Source organism: Phyllopteryx taeniolatus, chromosome 1, assembly GCF_024500385.1.
Source record: "Phyllopteryx taeniolatus isolate TA_2022b chromosome 1, UOR_Ptae_1.2, whole genome shotgun sequence".
Taxonomy (NCBI): Eukaryota; Metazoa; Chordata; class Actinopteri; order Syngnathiformes; family Syngnathidae; genus Phyllopteryx; species Phyllopteryx taeniolatus.
In genome coordinates, this window is record NC_084502.1 from 30,194,056 (window position 1) to 30,217,724 (window position 23,669).

Consider the following 23,669-nt stretch of genomic DNA (forward strand, 5'->3'; position numbering starts at 1 on the left):
GGCTTATTTCAACTTAGTGAAACCAGTTTGTTTCCTTACATTGTGTTTTATTATGTTTATATATTGACATTTGAAAATACAATGCTATTTTCCTTTGTTGAAAACATGGGAGAATTAATTTGACAGATAAGTTAATTGAGTAACAAGCTTGGTCACGGAACAATTAAACTCATAAGTCAAGGTACCACTGGTAGTCTTTGACGCTGTTCCAGAAGAATCACCGATCACCACTAGAGGTCTGTGTCATTCAGTGACTGCACTCCTCCAAAACACACACACGGCGCATTGAGCTGATTGCACCGACAGTTGTGAGGTGAATAATTTTCCCATCCATCAAGTGAGCAGGACCAGACCAGAATCTCTGCTGTGGAGCAGCCGGGACGTGAGCCCCCTGCCCGGTAGGAGACACTTCCTGCGTAAGCCTTTATTAAACTACAACACATTTGAATGAGTGCTTATTTTTATTGTTGTTGTTATTATTTATTACTTTGTTGTTAATGTTATTATTAACATTGATTTATGGAAGTGTTCATCAATCAGCTGGTCGAGTGTTGTTTCATTCATGAGGATCAAATTTAGATGCTAATCCTGATTGCACTATTTCAGCAGGTGGGGGTGGTTCATTTCATAATCAACTTAAACTACACTTTTTCATTGAAATAATTCATACTAAAATGTGCCTCAGAGTGAAAATCTATTATGAAGGGGGTAGAATTGTACATATGTAGTTTAAAGGGGTCATTGTTAGAAAAAATGACTTTTTAACTTGGGGGGTCTTTGAGAGCCAACCTCCTGATTCTTAATCCAATGAAGTGACCGGGCAAATTCCCAGCTTCTGAGCAAGTATCAGTGGTGGGACGGCGGCTATATAAAAGGGAAAAATAGCATGTCCTGTTGTGTTGAAAGCAGTTAACGCTGTCCTGCATTTTGCATGGACACGGCAAAGCGGTACATTGCCGCGTCACCATGAATTCACATGGACTTCCAGGTGGCAAAAGCTCAACCGATCTGAAACTACTAGTAAAGTAACCCTTAAGGGAGCATCATTGAAAAAAAGGGCTTTGTAGCATTCAACAGCTTTGGCGCCTTCTGAGGTTGATGTTAGTTGAAGAGCTTCACAGAGTACTTTGCCTTCATCTTGTGGCAATTGTAAGCCTTTTTCTGGGAGCGTCAAATACTCGCAGATTTTTGCTATTGGCGGCAGGGCTCCATCCCAAACACTGTATTGATGTTCTGATTGGTCCCAGGCACCACGCATGAGCAGGATGAGGATCGTCAAGTGAACGTGGCATCAGAATGACGTCGTCAGTCCTCCTCCTCCTCCTCCTGGATGTCTCCCTCTTGGACCAGGTATGGGCCTCCCACCAACATTTCCACCCCCACTCCATCAAGATCCCGGGCGACATCACCCTGGGCGGCCTGTTCCCCATCCACGCCCGCGGACCCCACGGCCTGCCCTGCGGCGAGCTGAAGAAGGAGAAGGGCATCCACCGCATGGAAGCCATGTTGTACGCGCTGGACCAGATCAATGGCGACCCCACGCTGCTGCCCAACATCACGCTGGGCGCCCGCATCCTGGATACATGCTCCCGGGACACGTACGCCCTGGAGCAGTCGTTGACATTCGTGCAGGCGATCATCCAGAAGGACACGTCCGACATCCGCTGCTCCGACGGACAACCGCCCATCATCCGGAAACCAGAACGTGTGGTGGCAGTGATCGGCGCCTCGGCCAGCTCCGTCTCCATCATGGTGGCCAACATCCTGCGTCTCTTTGAGGTAACTCGCATTGTAGAATATTTGGGACATCAATAAACGTGTGCCATGTTAAAATAAATAAAATTTAAATAAATGTAGTACTGTACCTGAAGTCAGTGGCTTTCAACCTTTTTAGGGTCCGGGACCCCCTGCAAATTTTTGGTTGACCCTGAGGGCATCCTGACTTCAACATTCCAAATGGGGGCGAGACATCTCATTAAAATTCAGTGAATTCCACAAAAAAGTCCTCTACCCTGTGTAGTTTAGACAGATAAAGGTCTCAGTCACATTGGAGTAAAATCATCCTATCTCTATGAATGTCATAGAATCTTTTTAAAAAGATATTTTATTTTCACGCAGTGAAACCTGCAGCTCAACAGCAAAAACAATACTTGAAGTATATGCAATAATCACAACAAAAATATTTTTTCCCGTAAAAACTTATTTTAAACATCCAGCTGCTCAACAAGTGTTTTTGGAGACAGGCCACATTGATTGTGATTGGCTCCTTTGCTGCCAGTGGTACTAATGCCCTAAAAGGAGAATAAGAAAACCAGATGTGCATTTACCCTAATTCGGCATAACAGTTAACTCTCCTGCTTTGGAAATATAGTAGTGGATTAAACATAAATTTAAACAGTCATACATGATCTAATTGAGTTTATGTAAAAGCACATACCGGATGTAGAGAATACCCGTAAACTGTTATGTTTATGCTATGTAAGACGTTACTATTTTCAAGCTTATGATTAAAATGTTTATAACGTAATCCAGTGGTGGGCAAACTACGGCCCGCGGGCCACATCCCGCCCGTTGATCATCTCAATCCGGCCCGCCAACCATTGGTACAGAATCGCCCAAATCATATAAAAATTCATGACCACTTTCATTTGACCTTGTCCTGTAATGGCGAGTGGTTCCACCAGGTGGCGCAGTAGGTACAGTGACACATTGACTTGACTTTGGCTGGTCTGTTTTTACTCTGCTACTGCTCTGAACCCTTCTTCAACCATGAGTGGGCCAAAGAAAAGAAAAGTCGACAGTGAGTGCCGAGTGTTTAATATAGAATGGACTACTAAATACGTTTTCCACTGAAGTCCGGTCAAAGGCCGTATGTCTAATTTGTTAAGAAACTAGTGCGATTTTAGAGGAATTTAACATCAGCCGTCACTTTTCTACCAAGCATGCTGATTATGCTAACAGCCAATCAACGCAGGAACTGATGCCTATGCCTCAGTGGTTGAAATCAAGCTTGCGGGCTCAGCAAAACACCTTCATCTGACAAACTGCCATCCAAGATTCAGACACACAAGACCTTGAAACAGCGCCAGGGTAGCTGCAGATGGAACTGATTGATTTCCAATGTGATACTGTCTTAAAAGAGAAGTTCAACTCTCAAACTGGATGAGTTTTATGCTTCATTAAGCGCAGACACATTTCCAAAAATCCGGAAGATGGCACAGAGGATGCTGGTGGTGTTTGGCTCTACACGTGTGTGAACAGACCTTTAGTGTGATGAACACCAACAAAACATCTTACAGGTCCTAGCTAAGTGATGAACACCTCAGATGTGTTCTGAGAATTGCCACGACAAAACTAACACCAGACTTTGATGCACTGGCAAAAAAAGGTGATCAACAAAACAACACAGTTCCCATTAAAAGTAAATGCCAATGCCTTTTTTGTTTGTTGTTTGTTTAGTTTTTATATGTAAGCATTTGGTCCTGCCTTGGCCCGCCTGTCAAATTTTAAAGGTCAATGTGGCCCCTGAGCCAAAAAATCTGCACACCGCTGCCGTGATCCTTCGTTTATCGCAGGGGATTACGTTCCAGGAAATCCCCACAAGAGACGAACTCCGCAAACCAGCGACCAATTATTTACTGCACATTTATATACATTTTAAGGGTTCCCATATAAAATCCAATGTCAGTAAGTATGTTATACTACAGGTGCATGTATTTATTTAATCATCTGAGACCACCACCCACACACTGTGCACATGCCTTTAAAAGAATGGTGTGCTCTGCTTGAGTGACATGAAAGTCAACCCATGCGATTGTGCGAAAGGTGGGCGATTTGCTGGCCAAAGCACCTCACAGTGACAGTTTCAGCATTGTAGGCAGCACAAAGCATCATTGTGCAAGTTGTAGAAAATCAAGCTAGACATTGCTCTTTACTTGCATTTGTTCCATATTGTTGGCCCAATCAGTTCCATATAATTCCATATTGTTATAAGTGTATGTATTAGCTATACTGTATGTTGGGCTAGGTTGGTATTTGTGAATGACTGTGGCTTCTTCAATTTTTGAGCATGGACACCAGCAAGGTGGAACGGTGGTTAGCACATCTGCCTCATAGTTCTTTAACTCGGGTTCAAATCCGCCCTCGCCTTTGTGGAGTTTGCATGTTCTCCCCTTGCCTGTGTGGGTTTCCTCCCACATTCCAAAAACATGCATGGTAGGTTAATTGAAGACTCTAAATTGCCCGTAGGTGAGAATGTGTGTAGGAATAATTGTTTGTCGAGATGTGCCCGGCAAATGGCTGGCAACCTGTTCTGAGTGTACCCCGCCTCTCGCCCAGAGTCAGTTGGGATAGGCTCTAGCACGCCCGTGACCCTCGTTAGGATTAGCAGTATGAAAAATGGATGGATGGATATCAGTATTTATTATACATAGATAGAAGTTAAAGGTGATTTGGGGGGGTAACATACTTGATTGCATATCATAGTCGAGAAATTACCGGTACCACCACACTTACTACTACTACTACATATAATTTCAAATAATGCTACAATATGGATTAGATTTTTCCGATGTTGATGCATACATCCACATACAGTTTGTCAACTTGACCTGAGTGTTTACTTTATGCATACGCTCTTTCTCTCTTCCATAGAACGCGTTATTATGAGTCCCTCTTGAGTTCTAATTTAGGACATGCCCCGCTGCAATATGATTGGCTGCAATATCCAGCCATGTTGAAACGGGGTGTGTCCTGTTCAAGTGCGATTCGTATTACCACATCACCTTGACACTGCCGGTGGCCTGCACTTTCTTTAATGACTCCAAAAAGAAAGAAAGAGAGAAAAAAAGCTCATACTGGTAATGGCAAGTTTGAGCCATTTTGAAACATGGACTTTTTTAAAACCGCGGTATGCCGTCAAAACGGCAGTTTAGGTTATATAAGGACAAACAATGGACTTGGTTGCTACTGACAGAGAAGACAGTGGCTTAGTGTTGCAAAACCAGAAACGCACAACTGCAATCAGCTGCGGTTGGCAGGCATGTATTGGACACATCCACATCATTTAGCTGCCCTGTCAGTCAAAGAATTAACTCAAAACAATCAATTTCAGGGCACATATAAATAAACACTGACATATCATATCATGTGTCAGTTATCAGAAGCTGAGTTGTGTGCGTGCGTGCGTGCGTGTGTGTGTGTGTGTGAGAGAGAGGGAGAGATGCCTTTTTCTTTTTTTATGAAAAACAGACTGACTGTCTGCACATGCTGTATTAATTTGGAAGCAATTAGTGTCTGCTTCGCTGCTGCTTTTAATGTTTTTAATGACAGTGTGCGTGTGTGTGTGTTTGGGCTCACATATAACAAGCAATCACATGAAAAGATGTGGCAACATGATTGCAATAGTAACCTGTCATCGCATTTCACTCGTATGAAATGTTGTTTGTTTTTATTTATTGTTTGGGAGTCTTTTGTGTGCAATAGTGGTTATGTTACTCTGGGTCCAACATAACACTCACTAATCTGGTAACACACAGTGTGCAATAGTGGTTGTGTTACTCTGGGTCCAACATAAAACTCACTCATCTGGTAAGACACACACACAATGTGTCCTAATGTGATTGTTACTCCCTTGATTGAAAAGTGACACACATTTGGCTGTTGCACAATTTTAATCCTTTTGACTGCAGTTTGTCCTTGTCTTTGTAAATGTCTGACTTTCCATTCACATACAGAATGTCAACAACAAAATTCAGTCTATCCAGTCGCACACAGAACATCAACATCTGTCTGTCCATTGACACACACACACCACATAAACATCTGACGGTCTGTCCAAATTGCAATCCTGGTTGGTCGTTGTTGTCGCTCAGATCCCTCAGGTGAGCTACGCGTCGACCGCTCCGGAGCTGAGCGACAACAACCGCTACGACTTCTTCTCGCGAGTGGTCCCTCCAGACTCGTACCAGGCTCAGGCCATGCTGGACATCGTCAAAGCTCTGGGCTGGAACTACGTGTCCACGCTGGCCTCGGAGGGGAACTACGGCGAGAGCGGAGTGGACGCCTTCATGCAAATCTCCAGAGAGGCTGGTAAGATCTCTGGCACTGTCTGTCCATTCACATACACTCATAATGTGTCCATCTGTCCGTCTAATCACTTTTGGCTTAGCAAAAGGTGAATTATTGCTTTTTAGTCCCTACTGCCGCTTCATGTTGTTATTACTATGTAATATGAATAATTGTCATGTTATCACAATTGAATCTGCATGATTCTCTTTAGTACAATGTAATGTTTGATTCTGTCTTGTGATTACAATGTCATAGGTGTGAGGATCTCTTCTTATTACAATGTAATATGATTCTGTCTGTTATTACAATGTAATGTGTGATTCTGTTTTGTCATTACAATGTAATAGGTATCAATCTGTCTTGTTGTTACAATGTAATAGGTATGATTCTGTCAAGTTTATTTGTACAGACCTTAATCACAAAATAGTCTCAAAGGGTTTCCACAGGCCCACACTTGGCATGTCTGTCATGTTATGTAATAGGTAGGAATCTGTCTTGTTATTTATTATACATGATTGTGTGCTGTTGCTTTGATGTGATTGTCCCAGGCGGCGTGTGTATCGCCCAGTCGGTGAAGATTCCCCGCGAGCCGACAGATGGCGAGTTCGACAAGATCATCAATCGTTTGATGGAGACCAGCAACGCCAGGGGGGTCATCATCTTTGCCAACGAGGATGACATCAAGTAAAAGCTCGCCACCGGATCGGTCCCGTCCTCGGGGCACAGCCACCCTAACTGGGCCCCTGTTGTGGTTCTGACAGGCAGGTCCTGGAGGCGGCCAAGCGTGCCAACCTGACGGGGCACTTCCTGTTTGTGGGCTCCGACAGCTGGGGGGCGAAGAGCTCACCCGTCGTGGAGCTGGAGGATGTCGCTGAGGGAGCCGTCACCATCCTGCCCAAACGGGCATCCATAGATCGTAAGAACACTCTGGGGGAAGTTTGTGTGTGTGTACTCCGTGCCCGTGTACTCCGTGTGTGTGTGTGTGTGTGTGTGTGTGTACTGTTTATACTGCGTGCGTGTGTACTGTATACTGTATGTTTGTGAATTTGTGTGTATGTATACTTTTTTTATGTGTGTGTACTCTGTGTGTGTGTGTGTGTGCGTGTGTACTGTAGAAGTGTGTGTGTACTGTCTGTGTGTGTGAGTACAATATCTGTGTGAGTACTGTATACAATGGTACCTTGTGATGTGAGTTTTTATACGAGAATTTGTTCTATGACCATGTTCGTCACAGTCATATCTAAAATAATTTTTCCCTCATGAAATTGATGGAAAGGCCATTAATTCGTTTCAGCTTCCCCCCCAAAACAAGTGTTTATAATGTGTTTTTATTAAGAAAAATGCACTCTTTATGAAACATACAATAATGAAATAATTAAATATAAATTAAGGAATGAACCCAATTTTGCTATAGTTGTTGCTTCAATTCAATGAATATTGCGCTACTCCTGGTGTGCATGCATTGGCCACCTGGGGGTAGTATAATATAGACATAGGGATATTCATGGAGATGTCACACCTCACTAAGCCCCAATAATATTAGTGAGTCTTCACAGAGGTTAAAGAATATATGCCTGTGAGCATTGTTTTTTTTTTGCCTACGTTTTCCTTCATTTGTGTTCAAAGATCTGTTGCTGAAGGGGTTATAATACCGTGACACCAATGCTATTTGTTAGCCCGTCTATGACGTTTTGCATGGTTTGTTCATGTTAGACTAATTTTGTAAGGCAAAGCTGTGTGGTTGTTTATAAAGACACAAGGTGTGATTCATTTTGTTTTACAGTGCTGTGAAAAATAATTGGCCCCCTTATCAAATTCTCATATTTTTGCATCGTTTCCACACTTTAATGTTTGAGCTCATCAAACAAATGTAAAAATGTAAAGTAAACATGAAATGCAGTTTTCTATCTATCTGGCCCTGTGTGGAAAGGTAATTGCCCCTGTTGTTAAATCATGAATTAACTGTTGCTATTCACATCTTTGGTTCATTTTCTCTGAGCGCACCCAAGCCCGATTACCTCTAGATCTGTTCAATCAAGAAATAACTTATAAATGGAACCTCTCTGACAAAGTGAAGTCGGCCAAAGATCTCAAAAAGCTGCAACAACATGCCATGATCCAAGGAAATTCAAGAACTGATGAGAAATTAAGTAAAACAAAATCTGGAAAGGAAAGGGTTACAAAGCCATTTCTAAAGCTTTAGGACTCCAGCAAACCGTGGTGGGAGCCATTATCCCGGATGGAGAAAACATGGAACAGTGGTGAAACTTTCCAGGAGTGGCCAGCCTACAAAAATGACCCCAAGATCACAGCAACGACTCATCCAGGAGGTCAAAAAGAAATCTAGGACAAGATCTAAAGAACTACAGGGCCTCCCTTGCCTCAGTTAAGGTCAGTGTTCATGACTCAACAATAATGCCTGGATCAGACTACAGGATTTTAGCCCCGTTATTGGCCCGATTTGTTATTGCAGGCGAGTTCCCAGATCAGGCCCGAAATACACCATATTGCCAAAAGTATTTGTTAACCTACCTTGCCTCACATATGATTTTAAGTGATATCCCATTCTAAATCCATATGGTTTAAATATGATGTTGGTCTACCCTTTGCAGCTGTAACAGCTTCAACTCTTTTGGGAAGGCTTTTAACAAGGTTTAGGAGTGAGTTTATGGGAATTTTTGCCCCTTCTTCTACAACCCCGATTCCAGTGAAGTTGGGACGTTGTGTTAAACAAAAACAGAATACAATGATTTCCAAATCATGTTCAACCTATATTTAATTGAATAAACTACAAAGACAAGATCTTTAATGTTCAAATTGATAAACTTGATTGTTTTTAGCAAATAATCATAAACTTTGAATTTTATGGCTGCAACACGTTCCAAAAAAGCTGGGACAGGTGGCAAAAAAGACTGAGAAAGTTGAGGAATGCTCATCAAACACCTGTTTGGAACATCCCACAGGTGAACAGGTTAATTGGGAACAGGTGGGTGCCATGATTGGGTATAAAAGGAGCTCCATTTTACGTACCGCACCTTTTCACTAGGGTCTCGGGCGTGCTGGAGCCAAACCGAGCTGACTCTGGCCGAGCGGTGGGGTACACCCAGAACTGGTCGCTAGCCAATCGCAGAAAACACCTATAGACAAACAACCATTCGCACCTACAAACAATTTAGAGCCTCCATTAACCGACCATGCATGTTTTTGGAATGTGAGAGGAAACCGGAGTACTCGGAGAAAACAGGCATGGGGAGAACATGCAAACTCCACAAAGGGGAGGCCAGATTTGAACCCGGGTCCTCAGAACTTTGAGGCAGATGTGCAAACCAGTCGCCCACCGTGCCACCCTGTAAAATCTCATTAAACAAAAAACTGATCGCTTAGAAATCTGACATATACATACGGCAAACCCTCTTTACATTGTGGTTCATCATTCTTCGCCCAGCTACAGTCCCCTCTAAAAGCATTGGAACGGCAAGGTCAATTCCTTTTTTTTTTTTATGTATACTGAAGACATTTGAGTTTTAGCTCAAAAGATGAATATGAGACAAAAGTTCAGAATTCCAGCTTTTATTTCATGGTATTTACATCTAACCAGGCGGCCACCATGCCGCCACACATTGATTAACCTTGTGTATGAAATGTGCTACATAAATAATTTGCTTTGCTTCGCCTTGCCTAATGTTGTGAACTGACTAACAAAAAAATGCTAAATTAGCTAATCATAACTGGAAAAATATACCTTACCTGTATGTTTTTTTTTTCCTTCTTTCAAATTAGACAGTCTTTGAACACTGGGTTAGGGTTAGTCCATACGACGCAAAAATAAAAAGTCTAGCATGCTTGATTTTTTTTTTAGGATTATCTTCTATGTAGTGTGAATGACATGAATGACAACCTGCCAACATAGTGCCTTGATGTCAATCAATAGATTGCGTATTGTAATGGGCGCATCGCCTCGCTTGCTCGCCGTTGTCTACATTTATTCACGCACGCAAACCAATATTTACTGAAGCTTTAGAGCAGGGGTCTCAAACTGGCGGCCCACGGGCCATTTGCGGCCCGCGAGACGATATTTTGTGGCCCCCACCTTAATATGAAAGTTTAATGTTTGGGGCTTGAAGGCGAGTGCCTGGTGACCGGGCCTGCACCCATGGGGCCCGGCCGGGCACAGCCCGAAAGGGTAACGTGGGTCCCCCTTCCCATGGGCTCACCACCTGTGGGAGAGGCCATAGGGGTCGGGTGCAGTGCCAGCTGGGCTATGGCCAGAGGCAGGGACCTTGGCGATCCGATCCCCGACTACAGAAGCTGGCTCTAGGGACGTGAAATGTCCCCTCTCTAACAGGGAAGGAGCCCGAGCTGGTGTGTGAGGTCGAGAAGTTCCGACTAGATATAGTCGGGCTCACCTCCACACACGGCTTGGGCTCTGGTACCAGTCTTCTCAAGAGGGGTTGGACTCTCTTCCACTCTGGATTTGCCCACGGTGAGAGGTGCCAAGCAGGTGTGGGTATACTTATTGCCCCCCGGCTTGGCGCCTGTACATTGGGGTTCACCCCGGTGGACGAGAAGGTAGCCTCCCTCCGCCTTCGGGTCGGGGGACGGGTCCTGACTGTTGTTTGTGCCTATGCACCAAACAGCAGTTCAGAGTACCCACCGTTTTTGGAGTCCTTGGAGGGGGAGCTGGAGAGCGCCCCCGCTGGGGACTCCATCGTTCTGCTGGGGGACTTCAATGCTCACGTGGGCAATGACAGTGAGACCCGGAAGGGCCGGAAGGGCGTGATTGGGAGGAACGGCCCCCCCGATCAGAACCCGAGCGGTGTTGGACTTCTGTGCTTATCACGGATTGTCCATAACGAACACCATGTTCAAGCGTAAGGGTGTCCAGAGGTGCACTTGAGACCAGGAAACTCTTAGGTCACAGTTTGATGATCGACTTTGTGGTCGTGTCATCGGACTTGCGGCCACATGTCTTGGACACTCGGGTGAAGAGAGTGCGTGAGAGAGTGGTGCTCTCAACTGAGCACCACCTGGTGGTGAGTTTGCGCCGATGGTGGGGATAGATGCCGGTCTGACGTGGCAGGCCGAAACGTATTGTGAGTCTGCTGAGAACGTCTGGCAGAATCCTCTGTCAGAAGGAGTTTCAACTCCCACCTCTGACAGAACTTTGCTCATGTTCCGGGGAAGCGGGGGACATCGAGTCTGAGTGGACCATGTTCCGCGCCTCCATTGCTGAGGCGGCCGACCGGAGCTGTGGCCATAAGGTGGTCGGTGCCTGTCGTGGCGACCAATCCCCGAACTTGTTGGTGGACACCAATGGTCAAGCTGAAGAAGGTGTCCTATTGGGCCTTTTTGGCCCGTGGGACTCTTGAGGCAGCTGCTGGGTACCGGGTGGCTAAGCAGAATGCAGCTTTGGTGGTCGCTCAAGCAAAAACTCTGGTTTGGGAGGAGTTGGTGAGTTGGTGGGGAGAATACTTCGAAGACCTCCTCAATTCCACCGACACGCCTTCCCGTGAGGAAGCAGAGTCTGGGTTCACTGAGGCGGGCTCTCTTATCTCTGGGTTTGAGGTCACCGAGGTAGTTAAACAGCTCCTCGGTGGCAGGGCCCCGGAGGTGGATGAAATTCGCCCGGAGTTCCTAAAGGCTCTGGATGTTGTGGGGCTGTCCTGGTTGACACGCCTCTGAAACATCGCGTAGACATCAGGGACAGTGCCTCTGGATTGGCCGACTGGGATGGTGGTCCTCTTTTTTAAGGGGGGACCACACTCCTCAGCCTCCCTGGTAAGGTCTATTCAGGGGTGCTAGAGAGGAGGGCCCGTCGGGAAGTCGAATCTCAGATTCAGGAGGAGCAGTGTGGTTTTCGTCCTGGCCGTGAAACAGTGGACCAGCTCTACACCCTCAGCAGGGTCCTCGAGGGTGCATGGGAGTTCGCCCCACCAGTCCACATGTGTTTTGTGGACTTGGAGAAGGCGTTCGACCATGTCCTTCAGGGAGTCCTGTGGGGGGTACTTCGGGAGTATGGGGTACCGAACTCCCTTATACGGGCTGTTCGACCGGAGTCAGAGTTTCCGGTGAGGGTTGGACTCCGGTGAGGGTTGGACTCAGCCAAGGCTGCCCTTTGTCACCGATTCTGTTCATAACTTTTATGGACAGAATTTCTAGGCGCAGCCGAGCCGTAGAGGGGTCCGGTTTGGTGGTCTCAGTATTGCATCACTGCTTTTTGCAGATGATGTGGTTCTGTTGGGATGAGAATCAGCACCTCCAAATCTGAGACCATGGTCCTCAGTTGGAAAAGGGTGGCGTGCCCTCTCCAGGTCGGGCATGAGATGGCCGCCAAGTCCCTCCCCCACATTCAACATGGCTACCACGTAGGCACGGGGGGCATGTCTTGGAAATACGTCAGTCCCATTCTCTGCCTGCATTGTGTCACAGTGCCAATTACAACAGTTGCCAACCCTGGAACTAACAAACTTTGTCAATGGCATTTTAAGTGACAAATGGAAACTATTTTTGAACACATTGTTCAGTCCTGATCGTCCATTTTATCCAATATCCGTTATATCGGGGTCCATTTTATCGAGTTCCACTGGTGGTGGTACTGTGATAGTTTGGGGGCTGCGTCACTCCTTCAGGACCTGGACGACCTGCTGTGATTGATGGAACCCTGAATTCTGCTCTTTACCTGAAAATCCTGAAGGAGAATTTTCGTCTATCAGTTTGTGACCTCAAGTTGAAGTGCACTTGGATTCTGCAGCAGGACAACGATCCAAAACACACCAGCAAGTCAACTTCTGAATGGCATAAAGTGGCATTTGGAGTGGCCAAGTCAAAGTCCAGACTTGAATCTGATTGAAATGCTTTGGCATGACCTAAAAAAAGACCATTCATGTTTGAGAAGCCTCCATTGTTGAATTAAAACAATTCTGCAAGGAAGAGTGGACCAAAATATCTCCACAGAGATGTGACAGACTCATCGGCAGTTATAGAAAACGCTTGATTTCAGTTGTTGCTGCTGAGGGTGGCACAACCACTTATTAGGGTTAGGATGTAATACATTTTTCACACACGGCCAGGTAGCTTTGAATATTTTTCCCCCTAATAAATATAATCACCATTTTAAAAAATGTATTTTATGTTTACTTGGGTTGTTTGATAATCTTAAACAAGATAGTGGGGAAAGAACGCAAAAAAAAAAAAAATTGAGAAGCCAGCCAATACTTTTTCACAGCACTATATGTTTAGTTTGAGAGTAAACTTCAACTGGGAGTTGCATTAAACAGCTTCAAGCTTCTTTTTGGAACAATTGCTGACTTTCTGCCAAACCGCTGCTTGTTGTGAAGTGAGTTGAGTTCACTGCCATCATACAGCGATTGTATCTCAAGTTTTTGCTTGCAAGTAAAGGCAAACAAATCGGTTGGATGACGACTCATCAAAAAACTCATAAGGGTCACTTGCATCTTAAGGCACCACTGTATGTCAGTGTGGGTGTACTGCATGTGTGTGTTCTAGGCTTTGATCAGTACTTCACGTCTCGTTCTCTGGAGAACAACCGCAGAAACATTTGGTTCAACGAGTTCTGGGAGGATGACTTCCGGTGTAAACTGACTCGACCTGGAGTCGAAGTGGACCCCGGCAAGAAAAAATGCACAGGTGGGATGAATCCAATTGGATGTTGGATACAACATGACCACAGACATATGTACATACACACCTCATTGAGCGGGTTTGTCCGTTGCTACAGCACATTTATTTGTCGAGTCCACCAAATTGGATGTGGCCGATTTGCCCTGTAAACGAAGCCGAGTAAAAAGAGAGAACTTCAGAAAGCATAACCTGAAGTGCCTTTCAAACATGCAGTTGTCCTAATACTAATAGTATGACAAAGTTGTGCTATTAGTAATGACAAAGAGCGTAATAGTAGATGGACCTCACGCTGGATGTCAATGATATCGGATAAATACTCCAGCGGTTTTCTATAGTTTACCAGTAAAGTTTAATCACGCACTAGTAGTGCCATTCCAATGTCTACCTGTCGCTGCCCCCGCAGGCCAGGAGAGAATCGGCCGGGACTCTCCGTACGAGCAGGAGGGCAAGGTCCAGTTTGTGATTGACGCCGTGTACGCCGTCGCCTACGCGCTGCACAGCATGCAACGACAGCTCTGTGGCGACCAATCCGACAGTGGCGTGTGCACCGCCATGGACCCCGTGGAGGGACGCTCCTTGCTCGACTACATCCGAGACGTCAACTTCAATGGTCAGATTATGGCGCTGCAGTGAAAACATCAGTCTGTCTGTTTAAAACATCCATCCATCCATTTTCTGAGCCGCTTCTCCTCAGTAGGGTCGCGGGCGTGCTGGAGCCTATCCCAACTGTCATCGGGCAGGAGGCGGGGTACACCCTGAACTGGTTGCCAGCCAATTGCAGGGCACATACATACAAACAACCATCCGCACTCACATTCACACCTACGAGCAATTTAGAGTCTCCAATTAATGCATGTTTTTGGGATGTGGGAGGAAACCGGAGTGCCCGGAGAAAACCCACACAGGCACGGGGAGAACATGCAAACTCCACACAGGCGGGGCCGGGGATTGAACCCGGGTCCTCAGAACTGTGAGGCTGACGCTCTAACCAGTCGTCCACCGTGCCGCTGTTTAAAACATAAAACACACAATTTAAAAAAATGTCTGTCGATTCACACATCCATAGAACAGTTGGGGCGAGGTTGGTCACATGGTCACAAAGGGGACGTGTCCTTTTTCCTAACAGGAAGTGCAGGCACCAGCGTCTTATTCAACGAGAACGGCGACGCTCCGGGCCGCTACGACATCTTCCAGTTCCAGATGACCAATCACAGTCACCCTGGCTACCACGTCATTGGCCAGTGGACCAACAACCTGCGTCTCAATGTAAGGCTCCTACTGGTCCCAAATGTACACTGCCTACAATGTGACCGTGTGACATGTCTGTGTGAGTGTGTGCGTGTGTGTGTGTGTGTGTGTGTGTGTGTGTGAGAGTGAGTGAGTGAGTGCTTGTGCGTGTGTGCATCAGGTGGAGGAGATGCAGTGGTCTGGAGGAGATAGGTCGCTTCCAGAATCCATTTGCAGTTTGCCCTGCAAACCAGGAGCGAGAAAGAAGATGGTCAAGGGGGTCCCCTGTTGTTGGCACTGTGAGGTAACGAATGCCCTGTCTGTCTCTCTTTCTCTCTCTCACTCTCTCTTTTGCTCTCTGTCTCTCGCTCTTTTCTCTCTCTATGTCTGTCTCTCTCTCTATGACATTGAAAACATCCATCTTTCCATTTACATACACACTTAATGTACACTTCGGTCTGTCCACTAAGATACACAATGCTGCCTGTTCACATACATGCACAATGTATGTGACATTGACATGAACATGCTGTTCACATACATGCACAATGCAAACATCCATCTGTACATTCACACACACATTTTATGTACTGTGTATATATATATATATCTATATATATATATATAGATATATATATGTCCGTCCATCCACTTAGTGTCATGTATCTGCCCCCTTCTCAGATTCTTTTTTTTTTAAGATCATCAAAAAAAAAAAGTAAATATCAGGCAATGATAACCCAAGTAAATATAAAATGCAGTTTTTAAATGATGATTTTATTTATTCATGGGGGAAAAAAATTCAAAGCTATCTGGCCCTGTGGAAAAATAACCCTCCTCCTTGTGAAATCATGGTTTAACTGTGGCTAATCACATTTTTTGGGAAAGATGGGTACATTTTCACTGACCACACCCAAGCCTGTTTGCGTCCAGACCTGTCCAATCAAGAAATCACTTTCAATAAATAGAACCTGTCTAACAAAATGAAGTTGGCCAAAAGATCTCAAAAAGCTGCAACAAAATGCCATGATCCAAAGAAATGCAAGAACAGATATGAGAAGTTAAGAGTCTTTAAAGAAGTGTACTGAGAATGGTGTGCTTGTTTATATTTAGGTGGCTATTTGGCATGTCAAGTCTGCTCTAAGTTGCACATTGAATGTGGCTTCAACTACACTCATATTTAAGTTATTTTTTCGTGTTGATGACATCATTCTGTAACTTGTGTGGCATACATTACCAAGTAATGGGTACGGTTAAGCTAATGGTTTTTTTGTACTGTGGATAAGTGATAGTCCTGCCACTTGACAGCTGCTGAAAGTAACTAAAAAGGTACTTTTTTCTAACTTAGTTACTTTTGAAATAAGTAATCAGTAAAGTAACTAAGTTACTTTTAAGCTCAAGTAATCAGTAAAGTAACTAAGTTACTTTTTCAAGGTAACTGTGGCAAGACTGATTCTCTTTTTTTTTATGTATTTATTTTTTTACATTCATACCTACATATGGGTCCAGTTTGCCAATAAAACAAAATAATAAACCAACTACTCATCCCCACCTAAGCTTTGACCCAATGAAACGCTCTGATATGATTGTGACGCCTCATCACATACTGTAAATGTGTCAAGGTAGACCAAAGTAATAAAACCACAGAGGTTGTAACCACCCCTTTTCGACAAAAAGAAAGTACAGATATGTTTTCAAATGCAGGCAGTAAAAGTACAAAGTCATCAGAAAAATAGTCAAGTAAAGTACAGATACCTCAAACTACTTTCTGTTCAGCTCTGCGACGGCTACCAGTACCAAGTAGATGAATTCACCTGTGAGACGTGTCCGTCGTACATGCGGCCAGTTACCAACAGGACCACCTGTCGTCCAACGCCGATCATCAAACTGGAGTGGAACTCGCCCTGGGCCCTGGTGCCCGCTTCCCTTTCCATGCTCGGGATCCTGGTGACCTGCACGATCATCATCACATTCGTCCGCTTTAACAACACGCCTATTGTCAGAGCTTCTGGACGAGAGCTCAGTTATGTTTTACTGACAGGTTGGTGACACGCTCAAGTCTGGTACTCACTAAATACCGCTGCATACTAAAGGAGATGAAATCAAACGATTAGAGCCCCTCTCCTGAAGAAAAGTCCCATTCAAATGTGTACCAAAGCCTATGCCAGTGTATGATGTCTTGACTTGATGTGACTCTCTTCCGCTGTCAGGGATCTTTTTGATCTACTTGATCACATTCCTGATGATCGCCGAGCCCAGCGTAGTGGTGTGCACATTCCGGCGCCTCCTGCTGGGCCTGGGCATGGCCATCACATACTCCGCCATGTTGACCAAAACCAACCGCATCTATCGCATCTTCGAACAGGGCAAGCGCTCGGTGACGCCGCCCAAGTTCATAAGCCCCACCTCTCAACTGCTCATCACCTTCATCCTGGTCTCGGTCCAGGTGGGAACACGACTTCCTGTTTCTGCTCACATCACATAAAAAAAAGTCTCATTTTGGCAACTGAACTGTGGCTAGGGGATGAGTGTTTTTGGTAGGTTGTTGGTTGCTTGGTTGGTTGATCAGTTGGTCGATTGGTTGTTTTGTCGTTTGTCTGGTCAATTGATATGATTTGTTTATTGATAATATATTCAATTGAAGGTTAGTTAGTTAGTTGGTCAATAGATTGGTTGGTCGATTATGTTTATTGATGAGTCAGTTAATTGGTAGGTTATTGGTTGGTTTGGTAGGTTGGTTAATTGATTAGTTGGTTGAGCAATTAATTGTTTGGTTGTTTGAATGTTTGATTGGTTAGTAGTTGGTTGGTCAGTTGACCAACTAACAAACCAACTAATAAATTGACCAATCAACTAACCGATCAATTCACTTAACAACCAAACCAATAAGTTGACCAGCCAAGTAATTAATTTGCCAACCTACCAAACATTTAACCAACATAGTTAGTTAATTTGTCAACTGATTGATTGGATGGTTGGTTTGGTAGGTTGGTAAATTAATTGGCTGGCTTATCAACTGATTGGTTGGTTGGTTGGTTAAATGTTTGGTAGGTTGGTAAATTAATTACTTGGCTGGTCAACTAATTGAGTTGGTTGTTAAGTGAATTGATTGGTTAGTTGATTGGTCAATTTATTAGTTAGTTGGTCAATTGGTTGGTTACTAGTTAATTAGTCAAATGATTGGTAAGTTGGTTTGGTAGATTGATCAATTGGGTGGTTGATCAACTGATAGGTTGGTTAGTTAGTTAATTTGTCAACTGATTGGTTGGTTGATTGGTTGATTGAGTTCCTCTATTTATTGTCTCAGTCCAGTTGCCTCCAGTCAGCTTTGGTGGATCAACATGACCTGTGCGTGTGTGTGCATGTGTATGTGTGTGCATGCGTGCGTGCGTGTATCTCAGGTGTTAGGTGTGTTTGTGTGGTTCGCCGTGGTGCCGCCTCACACCATTGTCGACTACGAGGAGCTGCGTCCCCCGAACCCCGACTTGGCCAGAGGAATCCTCAAGTGTGACATGTCTGACCTGTCAATCATCTGCTGCCTCAGCTACAGTATCGTGCTCATGGTAAGAAGTGAAGCCCCGCCCGCTGAGCAAAGCAACTGCATTACCCGCTGCATTTGTGTTGCTAGGTGACCTGCACAGTATACGCTGTGAAAAGCCGCGGAGTCCCGGAGACGTTTAACGAGGCAAAGCCCATTGGCTTCACCATGTACACCACCTGCATCGTCTGGCTGGCCTTCGTACCCATCTTCTTTGGTACGGCCCAATCCACAGAAAAGGTACGAACTGACACCAGGATGAGTTTAAGACCTCTTGAATGTGAGGCAGGCATGCTAACCACAAGGCCACCGGCTATACACTGGGACCTTGAGATGCAAGCATAATTTGTTACAGTATGTGACCACGCTAAAGATACGTCATCTTTCCCATTGAAGTAAATGGAAATGTGATTTATCTCTTCCACCCACCCAAAAAAACACCAACATTTTAGAGAACAAAAGCACTGTACTGTGTACTGTGCTGTATCAAAACATATGGTAATTACATGATAAAATGGAACATACAGAAAACAACTATTGTTTTCTTTCACTCAACTTAATCTTCATTATTTTTTTCCTTTTTTGTCACACTTTCCTTACTTTCAACAATTTCTCCATCTTTTCATGCACAAAGGTCTGCAGCTCAGAAATTATTTGAAACCCTTGACTGCTGTTATAAACTATATCGACTCATTCTGCTTCAGTATAGTACATATCGAGGCTGGGTTGTTGAATATTTTTTATCGTTATTCTAGTGATTATCCAATCAAATATTTGAGCAATCGGATAAGAATTGATTTTGCGTAATTAAACAACAATACCAATACAAAATATACATGTGAAGTGCAAGTATTATTTTTTGTCCACTTGGGGCCACCATCCTCACACTCTATATTGTAGTATCTGTGACTTTGAGCATGTGTGGCTTTACAAGTGAGGCCTGTCCTGGTGAGAGACATGTGCATCGGCAAATGAGAGTTTAGAGTTGGCTGTTGTGAACTCAGTTTAGCGGCTGGCTCTTGACTGGCAAACCTTTAGCCGGTCTGTGCATTGGGTACCCGGGCGACAGTTGTGGCCATCAGCAGTTTGTGTGTGAATGTGTTTAATAGACGTTTATTTAAGTACAGTGGTGCCTTGACATAGGAGTGCCTTGACCCTACGAGTTTTCCGAGTTACGAGACTTTTTTTAATCTTCAGATAGGAGCCAACATTTGAGATACAAGACTTGGAAGAACGTTTACTGATGAAAACAAAAGTGACTTGACTGAAGTGGTGAAGCAGAAACAAATCAGTTGTGATGTTTGTGATTCATTAAGGCTTTCCTCTTCCTAGTGAGGATTTTTTTGGGGGGTGTTTCAGTCTGAGTTCAGGAAGGTCGACTTTTAATGGATTTTGGCATCATCTAAGCACACCATCTGGATTGTCCAGATTGGAGTTATAATCTGATGCAGGGTGTAATTATGGAAGCAAGCAGCTTGTTTCTGTCTAGTCCAGAGCTGGTAATCAGGTGCTTCCTGCTTGTTGCAGATGTTGATTGTGAACCAGTGTTTCCCAACCTTTACTAGGCCAAGTCACATCTACTATTTTACATTAGAAAGGACACCACCAAACAAAATTAGCACAAAACCACCCACGTGGATTAAGAAATGTATGTATTAAGAAATAATGATGTTGTATCAAATGTACTTACCTGGCCGTTTAGTTGAATACTTTCCATTATTCTGTTGTGTGAATGGGAACAGGTGGATACACAGGTTTGTTGTACCTCCTGCCATCTAGTAGAAGAGCATTTCATTGTTCCGTTTGTCACTACACATCGCTGGCATAGATCAGAATCAGCATCATCTTTATTTGCCAAGTATGTCAAAAAGTGTGGTAGGACGCAGGCATCCTGTCACAGTGTCCAAGGGGTCGTTAATTGGAGCATCGACGAGGCGGGTACGAGCAATGCGGCACCATGCGGAGTACTCCGCGGTGGAATGGAACAAGGCCAGAGTTGCTGTGCGCAAAGCGTCAGCACAAGCAGCCCAGCTTATGCCCGCCAGTCTTTTCAGCAGGGCCACTCGAGATGTTAGCTTCTTGTGTAGGGCTTGCAGGGGACGACGATATGGAGGCCGGATTTGAACTCGAGACCTCAGAACTTTGAGGCGGATGTGCTAAGCAGTCGGCCATCGTGCCGTGAATTGGGGGGCAAAAAAATGACATCGGATGATTTCCCGTAGCACACCTGACGATCACTCATGACATACTCATGGTGATTGAGAATCAGTGTTCTAGCGCAATGATTCTCAAAGTGTGGTACACAGGCTCCCTGTAGCGGTATGTGAGACTGCCTAAGTACACTTGAATTCTGTTTAACTTTAAGTTCAATACATTTGCATTTAATCTTTAAGAATTGTTGTTTTTAAATATTTTGAGGTGGTAATTGGTGTATAAAAAAAAAAAAAAGTTTCTAGATTCCATTGTGTCCTCCTCTCTGCAGATGTTCATCCAGACGGCGACTTTGACCGTGTCCATGACCCTCAGTGCGTCCGTCTCGCTCGGGATGCTCTACATTCCCAAAGTGTACGTCATCCTCTTCCAACCCGAGAACAACATTCAGAAGAGGAAGAGGAGCTTCAAGGTGAGCAGAAAGAGGCTTACAGACGAGGTGATGTTCTCTTGTGCTCAAGTCGTGCGCTATCCTGATGCTCGTTGTCTGGTAGGGTGTTGTCCAGGCTGCTCAGCTGTCTCAAAAATCCGTCAAGGAGAATCAGAACGGAAAGAACAAATTTGAGCCCGACAGAACGCAGTAAATTCAAGGCACACTTCAACATGAAGGTACTAAAAACACATGTTTAAGAATGAGGGTACTGAGAACACTCGTGCTTCAGCATGAAGGTACTATGAACAGTCATGCTTCAGCATTAATGTCCTAAAAACACTCATGTTTCAGCATAAAAGCTTTAAAAACATGCATTCTTTAGCATAAAGGTTCACAAGTCACCCATGTTGAAGCATGAAGGTGCGAGAGCACCCATGCTTCAGCATTAAGGTAATAAGAACACTGACGGTACCGCATGGCAGTTTTATGAACACGTGTAAGCATCATGGTATTGAGAACACAAGACGTTTCCGCATGAAGGTACTAAGAACACACTTCACAATGACGGTTTTAGGAAATCTCCTTCTTCAGCATGAAGGGACAAAATGTTTCAGCGTCAAGGTATTAAGAAGACAGACATTTCCACATGTTGGTTTGTTTAAGCATTAAGGTATTGAGACCATTAATGCTTCAGCACAAAGGTAGAAAGACGGTGTTTTGCATTTGAGTCGGTCAGTTTGTGCTGTTTGACATAAAAAGGGCAGTGAGTGAGGATGTGGAATGCTACGTTAGCTTTTTGTGCTAACATCAGCGTCCTGTTTTCTTCCCAGGGTGTCGTTCAACTAATCCCTGCGCGCAACTTGATGACATCACAGTCATCGTGACGCTAGTGTGTTTTCACGCGTCTGCAAATGGTTCCATTCCGAAGTGTTGATTGACCAATGACGCTGTCATTCAACGTGTCCAGGTTTCTTTCAACAGGATTTGCCCAAGTGTGTTTTGATGGCATTTATATGTACATTTCAGTTCAAAGATCAACCAAAATAAACCAATTGAGAACACTGTGGGGACGGGGGCGTGTCGGTCAATTTCGTCCCCTGCGGGAAGAAAGGAGAACGGCTCATGGTCAGCCCGCCTGGGGTTGATCAGACTGAGTGCGTGCGTGAGAAAGAAACAAAAAGAGAGCGTGTGTGCGTGTATGTGTGACTGTTACAAGTGTTGTGTCACTGTTAATTGATTGCTAACCGCTTTTATAATCACAAGTCAATTGTTTGTCCAACTGTTGCTCAATTTATTTTAAAAGATTTGCAATCCCTTAACATTCTGAATAGTAAAAACTATTTGCAATCTTGGTGCAGATTTTGTGCAGTAGACAGATGCAGACGGACGTTTATTATTATCGAGCGCTTTGGATCATTCCATTTTGCAGACGTACCTAATTTTGTGAACGGCTGGACAAAGTAGACGGACAAGAAGCAACATGAGCCTCAACGGGACACCTGCCCCACACACACACACACTTTCTCATGTATTGATTTGTCCTGGTGTCCTCAGCGCATTGTGTGTCCATTGCGTGACATCATTTGTGACATGTGATCAGGTCCTATCGGGTAAGTGGCCCTTTAAGTGTCAAGGATGCGAGCAATGAATGCTTAATGATTAATCAGTGATTGATGATGTCATGGAGAACGCCAGATGCTACTGATGACTTAAAATTTGAGGCATTCATAGTAAACGCAATCATATATAGTAAAGCCGTATATATATATATATATATATCTGGCAGATTTCTAAGCGATCAGTTTTTTGTTTAATGAGATTTTACAGGGTGGCACGGTGGACGGCTGGTTAGTACAGCTGCCTCACAGTTCTGAGGACCTGGGTTCAAATCGCCTCTGTTGTGTGGAGTTTGCATGTTCTCCCCGTTTCTGCGTGGGTTTTCTCCGGGCACTCCGGTTTCTTCCCACATCCCAAAAACATGCGTGGTAGGTTGATTGAAGACTCTAAGTTGCCCGTAGGTGTGAATGTGTGTGCGAATGGTTGTTTGTTTGTATGTGCCCTGCGATTGGCTGGCGACTAGTTCAAGGTGTACCCTGCCTCTTGCCCGAAGATAGCTGGGATGGGCTTCAGCACACCCCCGACCCTTGTGAGGATAAAGCAGTACGGAAAATGGATGGCTGGATTATGTGAATGCAAAATTGCTGCCTCATCCTGGCATTTCAGCTCACAGATCCCTCTGGTGTATTGCCACAACATGAGGCTCTCTCATGTGGTAGGAACGGTATATATTTAAATTTTTTGATTTTTCTTCGAAACAATTATGATCTTTTGATGGATAACAACTGGCAATAATTCAAATACTCATATCATTAAAATGAATTGGTTTTCTAAAGGAAATTCAGTGGGCCATGTCATCACTGTTATTCATCAAATTATATGAAAATGAATCATATATTGTGAGTTGGCCATTTTGTCGTGTTGCTTGAATGTTTAGTGAGTATAGGTTATCCCCAAGTTTTCTTGAAGGATAACCTTGTATGTGGCTTGATCTTTGCATCCCTCGCAAAGACGAAACTGCCCGATTCCAGCCTTGCTAAAGCACTACCAGATCAT

The 23,669-nt window shown here is 44.4% G+C and overlaps 2 protein-coding genes across 6 annotated transcripts in view; both read left to right on the forward strand.

Annotated features, from left to right (window-relative positions):
• The first annotated feature begins 240 nt into the window (after positions 1-240).
• On the forward strand, positions 241-22,120 carry grm6a (glutamate receptor, metabotropic 6a). The gene is made up of 16 exons (XM_061787446.1): positions 241-398; positions 1,248-1,779; positions 5,874-6,090; positions 6,618-6,753; positions 6,831-6,985; positions 13,576-13,716; positions 14,114-14,320; positions 14,837-14,976; positions 15,119-15,241; positions 16,711-16,975; positions 17,145-17,380; positions 18,336-18,497; positions 18,563-18,712; positions 20,955-21,095; positions 21,178-21,292; positions 21,887-22,120. Exons 2-15 carry the CDS (start codon positions 1,297-1,299, stop codon positions 21,265-21,267), a joined length of 2,646 nt encoding a protein of 881 aa, XP_061643430.1. The 5' UTR covers positions 241-398; positions 1,248-1,296; the 3' UTR covers positions 21,268-21,292; positions 21,887-22,120.
• Positions 21,184-23,669, forward strand: part of amigo1 (adhesion molecule with Ig-like domain 1) — a 42,184-nt gene continuing 39,698 nt past the window's right edge. For all 5 annotated transcript variants that reach the window (XR_009790486.1, XR_009790484.1, XR_009790485.1 and 2 more), the window contains exon 1: positions 21,184-21,292. The gene's annotated coding sequence lies outside the window, so the exon portion shown is untranslated. The remainder of the gene's footprint in view (positions 21,293-23,669) is intronic.